Consider the following 6,998-nt stretch of genomic DNA (forward strand, 5'->3'; position numbering starts at 1 on the left):
GCTCACGGCGGTAGCGTCCGACGCAGACGTCGTCGCGAGGCTGCTCTCCTCCGTCTCCGTCTCCTCGCGTGTCTCCGTCGCCACCGTCGTGCTCGTCGTGCCGTCCGTGGACTCGGTCTCCGTGGTCGTCTCCACCTCGATCGTCGTCACCAGCGCGCCCGTGCTAGACTTCACGGTGCGCCTCGTCGTGCGGATCGTCTTGGTCACGATGCTGCCGTCGGCCTCCTCTGAGCGGAACACCTCGGTCTTCACCGACTCGCCCGGCGACGAGCCAGCCTGCTCCGTCACGCTCACGGCGGTAGCGTCCGACGCAGACGTCGTCGCGAGGCTGCTCTCCTCCGTCTCCGTCTCCTCGCGTGTCTCCGTCGCCACCGTCGTGCTCGTCGTGCCGTCCGTGGACTCGGTCTCCGTGGTCGTCTCCACCTCGATCGTCGTCACCAGCGCGCCCGTGCTAGACTTCACGGTGCGCCTCGTCGTGCGGATCGTCTTGGTCACGATGCTGCCGTCGGCCTCCTCTGAGCGGAACACCTCGGTCTTCACCGACTCGCCCGGCGACGAGCCAGCCTGCTCCGTCACGCTCACGGCGGTAGCGTCCGACGCAGACGTCGTCGCGAGGCTGCTCTCCTCCGTCTCCGTCTCCTCGCGAGTCTCCGTCGCCACCGTCGTGCTCGTCGTGCCGTCCGTGGACTCGGTCTCCGTGGTCGTCTCCACCTCGATCGTCGTCACCAGCGCGCCCGTGCTAGACTTCACGGTGCGCCTCGTCGTGCGGATCGTCTTGGTCACGATGCTGCCGTCGGCCTCCTCTGAGCGGAACACCTCGGTCTTCACCGACTCGCCCGGCGACGAGCCAGCCTGCTCCGTCACGCTCACGGCGGTAGCGTCCGACGCAGACGTCGTCGCGAGGCTGCTCTCCTCCGTCTCCGTCTCCTCGCGTGTCTCCGTCGCCACCGTCGTGCTCGTCGTGCCGTCCGTGGACTCGGTCTCCGTGGTCGTCTCCACCTCGATCGTCGTCACCAGCGCGCCCGTGCTAGACTTCACGGTGCGCCTCGTCGTGCGGATCGTCTTGGTCACGATGCTGCCGTCGGCCTCCTCTGAGCGGAACACCTCGGTCTTCACCGACTCGCCCGGCGACGAGCCAGCCTGCTCCGTCACGCTCACGGCGGTAGCGTCCGACGCAGACGTCGTCGCGAGGCTGCTCTCCTCCGTCTCCGTCTCCTCGCGAGTCTCCGTCGCCACCGTCGTGCTCGTCGTGCCGTCCGTGGACTCGGTCTCCGTGGTCGTCTCCACCTCGATCGTCGTCACCAGCGCGCCCGTGCTAGACTTCACGGTGCGCCTCGTCGTGCGGATCGTCTTGGTCACGATGCTGCCGTCGGCCTCCTCTGAGCGGAACACCTCGGTCTTCACCGACTCGCCCGGCGACGAGCCAGCCTGCTCCGTCACGCCCACGGCGGTAGCGTCCGACGCAGACGTCGTCGCGAGGCTGCTCTCCTCCGTCTCCGTCTCCTCGCGAGTCTCCGTCGCCACCGTCGTGCTCGTCGTGCCGTCCGTGGACTCGGTCTCCGTGGTCGTCTCCACCTCGATCGTCGTCACCAGCGCGCCCGTGCTAGACTTCACGGTGCGCCTCGTCGTGCGGATCGTCTTGGTCACGATGCTGCCGTCGGCCTCCTCTGAGCGGAACACCTCGGTCTTCACCGACTCGCCCGGCGACGAGCCAGCCTGCTCCGTCACGCTCATGTTGGTCGTAGTGGAGTCTTCGTTGTGGTTTTTGTGGGTAGAGGAAGCATCTGCCAACGGATTCCGCGCGTTGGGTTGTTGAGAAGAGATGGATCCAGATGATCCAGCGACTAGCGCAGCATCGTCGGCGAACTTCATGATTACAGCAAAGTTTTTAACGAAGTGGCTGCCACTGCCGTCGGGCTTTCCCTCAGCGGGCACCAAGATACGGTAACGATCTTTTTGCTCTGCTGCCAGGTTGAGCAAGAATTGCCCGACTCGTTGGCCCGGAGTGCACTGGTAGCCCAAGTCGCTGAAGTACTCCACGATATCTTCCCCAGCCCCATGGTAAACCACTTCCCCGTTCTTGAGAACAAGAAGGTCGTCAAACACTTGGAAGGCGTCCGTCATCGAGTGCCCAAGCATGGACACCGCTACCTCCTTGCGCAAACGGTTCTCGCTGTCGAACCCCTGGGTAACCTCGTCCATAATGAGCAGGTTCTTCTTGCCAACATCGTGCGCTAGCAGTTGCACGGCCACCATTGGATAGTGGACTGCCAGCTGCGCCACCACCTCCCAGGACATCTTACTCTCCTCGCTTGACTCGCCATTGAAAAGCTCCGGACGGAACTCCGTAAAGCTTTCACCGCAAAACGCACGCGCATACTCCAGCAGATCCGTCGTAGAGAGAGCTTCGGCGCGCTTCTCCTGGCGGTCCAGATACGACACAAAGTGCGGGTGCCACTGCTTGTGGTACTTTCGCTTTTTCCCAAACATGAACGAACGGCGGCCTCCGTGCTCACTTTCCACGTCATCCTCGAGAGCAGCCTGCGCCTTCTCCTCCGTTTCGGAGATCGAGCTGCTGCTGCCGCCCATCTTCGTGTGCGTCTCCGTGGACACACTGGTGCTCTTAGCACCGTCCGTGGCTTCCGTCTCCGTCGTCGTTTGAACCTCGACCGAAGTCGTGGCAACGCCGTTCGTGACCACCGTGCGCCTCGTGGTGCGCACCGTCTTGGTCACGACGCTTCCGTCGTCCTCGACCGAGCGGAACACCTGCGTCTGAACGTCGTCTCCGGTCTCGCCGTCGGAGAAGGTTGCGACCTGGCCGGAGACGGTCTCCGTGCTCGTCTCCGTGGCGACCGCCGTGCTCTTGGCGCCGTCCCTGGACTCCGTCTCGGTCGTGGTCAGCACCTCAGTGGCCGTCACGTAGTCCCCCTCGTCGGAGCGTGTCGTGGTCCTCGTCGTGCGCACCGTCGTGGTCACGACGCTGCCGTCCGCCTGCTCGGAGCGGAACACCTGCGTCTGCACGCTGGTGCCCTCCTGGGGCTGCGCGCCCGCCTTGTCCGTCTTCTTCTCGCCCGCGTAGTGGTCCTCGATCAGGTCGACGCGCGCGCGCTCGCCACTCTCGTCGAAGCTCAGGACCTTCTGGCTGCTGCCCGTATCCGCGAAGCCGAAGCTCGGGCGCCCGCCGTCTCCGTCGCTGCTCAGTCGCGCCGTCTTGCGGCCGCCCTCGTCCTTGCTGTTGGGGCTGCCCATGCCCATCGACGCGTCGGGTTCTCGCGCTCTCCTTCGCTGCTCGCCGGGAATCTCCAAAGTGAAGTGAGTGAAGCGAAGCTCGCAAATCTTTCGACAGGTGTAGCCATCAGGGGGGGGGGGGGGTACCGCCGCGAAATCAGGGCCAAGAACTTATGGGCGAGCGAGAAGCTCGAGAGCACTAACGATCTCATTTGGGGGCGGCGCGGGCCAGTTCCGGGCGGCGAACGCTGGCAAGGCGCCAGAAGGTTGGGCTCGCACTTGACGCTCGGTGGCTGCTTTGGTGGCATCAAATGTGTGCGCACTACTGCCGTGCCCCCAAGCATGTGCATGCAGCGCTCGGCGTGACGGCGGTGCAGATCCAATGCCTTACTGCGTGCACATTGCTCCAAGCGCTGGGGTGTCACCATGACCGGTTCGAAGCCCAATGTATGCGCATAAGGTAGACTCGTCGAGGAGCTATAGTCTAGCTCGACAAGTCCATTTTGCACTCAATCTCTTGCTACCCGTCCGGCGTAGCAGATACCAGACACCTAGGAAGCAAGCGGCGTACCCCGCTAGCCCAGCGCGCGTGCCACCGCCAACGAGGCTCGTTGGTCGGCCCCGCGCTCAGGGCCCTCCTGCCCGGCCTTGGCCGTCGCATGCCGTCCGCCCTTGTGTGGCCCGAGGAACGTTCTCGCAGGCTGCTAGTGTCCGTCGCCAGGCCTCTTTTCGCCCTTCCATTCGTACATACCTGCAGCGCCTCCAGCACGGCCGCAGCGGCCTAGACGTCGAGCGAAGACGAATGGATTGGTCGCCGGCCATCGGCGACCCGGACAGCCCCCCGATCGGGGGCGAGCGGCGACTTCAACATCATGTCCTAGCTCGGGCCAGCTGCGGCAACTGAGACCTGAGTCGCTGGCCGCAAACTCTCTCGCCTGCACTGCTGGTCACCAACCGAGCCTGGCATGTCGGTCCGCCCACGACCAGGGCCATCAAACGAGGCGCGCCTCATTTTTTCAGCACCCAGCAATGATGCGGATCAGCAGCGCTGCAGGCCAGCTCTCCGAGCTCGGTCTCCGCTCTAACCTCTAGTGTCGGGGCAAACGTGCGGTCACTGCGGTCGCACACACTCACGAAGCACCATGGCCACTGCCGCCACCACCTTGCTGTCCGCCTCCGCGCGAGCGAGCGCACGCCGCGATCCAAGCCGCATCGCGCTGAGCAGCATGCGCACGCCGCGGTGCCGGGCCGGATATCGTCTCCATAGCCGCTGCAGGCGCGCAAGCTCTATGGCACCTGGCTTCGCTCTGCGCTGACCAGTGACGCCGGGGCCTCTGATTGGTCGAGAGCTTCAAGCCTGATTTGCAAAACATGACGGTTCCGGACGCCCGTCCATGTCCGCTTCCCGAGCCAATTGACGTGTGTGTGCTCGACGATCTTCCTTCGTGCTTGAAGGCCCTCCCTCACATTCGCTTTTGCGCGCTCGGGAGCAGTCGAGTGCGGACGGGCGAGAGCAAGCCGAGCCACCGCGCAGCGCAGCGTGTTGTGTGTGAGTGTCCAGTGTTGAGTGTTGAGTGTCTCGCGTGAACAGCCATGGGCGGCGCCGAATCGGCCGAGATGGACCCCAAGCAGAAGAAGAAGGCGGCGGCCAAGCAGACGCAGGTGAAGAAGACGGTGGAGGGCGGCGTGACCACGTACACGACCGCGACCTCCGCTGGGAAGACGCCCGTCACGGACTTCGAGGCCGTGAGCGAGCGCAAGAGCAGCGGCAAGACGCCGCACGAGCCCGAGACGGAGCCGAGCGACCCCAGCAAGACGCCCGCGGAGGACGTCAAGACCGAGGTCTTCCGCACGGAGGAGCCCGACGGATGCGTCGTCGTCAAGACCGTGAAGACCACGCGGCGCACGACCACGAGCCCGACCGGCGGGCCCGTCACGACGGTTGAGGTCGAGACGACCACGGAGACGACAGCTACAAACGGAGAGACGACAACGTCAGTCAAGACCGAAACGACGACAGAAATGCAGGGCAAGAGCATGCACCAGGGCCACACCGCTGCGGGCCAGGGTGAAACTTCAACTACGCAGCAATCAGCCGGTGCCACCCGCTCCGTTAAGGAGGCCGGCACTCCGGCGAAGACGGTGCAGACGGAGGTGTTCCAGTCGCAGGAGGCCGACGGCAGCATCGTGACCAAGACGGTGAAGACGACGACGCGTATCTCCAAGTCCACCAGCGGCGAGCTGGTGCGCACGATCGAGGTGGAGACCACGACGGAGACGGAGATGACCTCCGGCGAGAAGAGCACGACCGTGGAGACGGAGACGCGTGAGGAGACGGAGACCGAGGAGAGCGCGGTGACGTCTGGCAGCACGACGTCGGTGTCGGGCGCTCGCGCCATCCGCTCGACCGTGGAGGCCGGCGCGGCCCCGGGCGAGTCGGTGCAGACGGAGGTGTTCCAGTCGCAGGAGGCCGACGGCAGCATCGTGACCAAGACGGTGAAGACGACGACGCGTATCTCCAAGTCCACCAGCGGCGAGCTGGTGCGCACGATCGAGGTGGAGACCACGACGGAGACGGAGATGACCTCCGGCGAGAAGAGCACGACCGTGGAGACGGAGACGCGTGAGGAGACGGAGACCGAGGAGAGCGCGGTGACGTCTGGCAGCACGACGTCGGTGTCGGGCGCTCGCGCCGTCCGCTCGACCGTGGAGGCCGGCGCGGCCCCGGGCGAGTCGGTGCAGACGGAGGTGTTCCAGTCGCAGGAGGCCGACGGCAGCATCGTGACCAAGACGGTGAAGACGACGACGCGTATCTCCAAGTCCACCAGCGGCGAGCTGGTGCGCACGATCGAGGTGGAGACCACGACGGAGACGGAGATGACCTCCGGCGAGAAGAGCACGACCGTGGAGACGGAGACGCGTGAGGAGACGGAGACCGAGGAGAGCGCGGTGACGTCTGGCAGCACGACGTCGGTGTCGGGCGCTCGCGCCATCCGCTCGACCGTGGAGGCCGGCGCGGCCCCGGGCGAGTCGGTGCAGACGGAGGTGTTCCAGTCGCAGGAGGCCGACGGCAGCATCGTGACCAAGACGGTGAAGACGACGACGCGTATCTCCAAGTCCACCAGCGGCGAGCTGGTGCGCACGATCGAGGTGGAGACCACGACGGAGACGGAGATGACCTCCGGCGAGAAGAGCACGACCGTGGAGACGGAGACGCGTGAGGAGACGGAGACCGAGGAGAGCGCGGTGACGTCTGGCAGCACGACGTCGGTGTCGGGCGCTCGCGCCATCCGCTCGACCGTGGAGGCCGGCGCGGCCCCGGGCGAGTCGGTGCAGACGGAGGTGTTCCAGTCGCAGGAGGCCGACGGCAGCATCGTGACCAAGACGGTGAAGACGACGACGCGTATCTCCAAGTCCACCAGCGGCGAGCTGGTGCGCACGATCGAGGTGGAGACCACGACGGAGACGGAGATGACCTCCGGCGAGAAGAGCACGACCGTGGAGACGGAGACGCGTGAGGAGACGGAGACCGAGGAGAGCGCGGTGACGTCTGGCAGCACGACGTCGGTGTCGGGCGCTCGCGCCATCCGCTCGACCGTGGAGGCCGGCGCGGCCCCGGGCGAGTCGGTGCAGACGGAGGTGTTCCAGTCGCAGGAGGCCGACGGCAGCATCGTGACCAAGACGGTGAAGACGACGACGCGTATCTCCAAGTCCACCAGCGGCGAGCTGGTGCGCACGATCGAGGTGGAGACCACGACGGAGACGGAGAT

The 6,998-nt window shown here is 65.6% G+C and overlaps 4 protein-coding genes across 4 annotated transcripts; 2 read left to right on the plus strand and 2 right to left on the minus strand.

Moving 5' to 3' along the window:
* Window positions 1-1,953: 1,953 nt before the first annotated feature.
* PHYSODRAFT_535156 (hypothetical protein) lies at window positions 1,954-2,256 on the minus strand (the record flags this gene model as incomplete). The annotated part of the gene is made up of 1 exon (XM_009541334.1): window positions 1,954-2,256. A coding segment is annotated over one exon (303 nt), but the record flags the coding sequence as incomplete, so codon positions are not given.
* Window positions 2,257-3,803: 1,547 nt separating this feature from the next.
* Window positions 3,804-4,456, minus strand: PHYSODRAFT_342840 (hypothetical protein; the record flags this gene model as incomplete). The annotated part of the gene is made up of 3 exons (XM_009541335.1): window positions 3,804-3,899; window positions 3,980-4,009; window positions 4,355-4,456. The coding sequence occupies 3 exons, from the start codon at window positions 4,454-4,456 to the stop codon at window positions 3,804-3,806; spliced, it is 228 nt and encodes a 75-aa protein (XP_009539630.1).
* Window positions 4,457-4,821: 365 nt separating this feature from the next.
* Window positions 4,822-5,769, plus strand: PHYSODRAFT_396909 (hypothetical protein; the record flags this gene model as incomplete). Its single annotated transcript, XM_009541336.1, has 1 exon — window positions 4,822-5,769. A coding segment is annotated over one exon (948 nt), but the record flags the coding sequence as incomplete, so codon positions are not given.
* Window positions 5,770-5,808: 39 nt separating this feature from the next.
* Window positions 5,809-6,885, plus strand: PHYSODRAFT_535246 (hypothetical protein; the record flags this gene model as incomplete). The annotated part of the gene is made up of 1 exon (XM_009541337.1): window positions 5,809-6,885. A coding segment is annotated over one exon (1,077 nt), but the record flags the coding sequence as incomplete, so codon positions are not given.
* Between the last annotated feature and the right edge of the window lie 113 nt (window positions 6,886-6,998).

This window comes from Phytophthora sojae (genome assembly GCF_000149755.1).
Source record: "Phytophthora sojae unplaced genomic scaffold PHYSOscaffold_22, whole genome shotgun sequence".
Classification (NCBI taxonomy): Eukaryota; Oomycota; class Peronosporomycetes; order Peronosporales; family Peronosporaceae; genus Phytophthora; species Phytophthora sojae.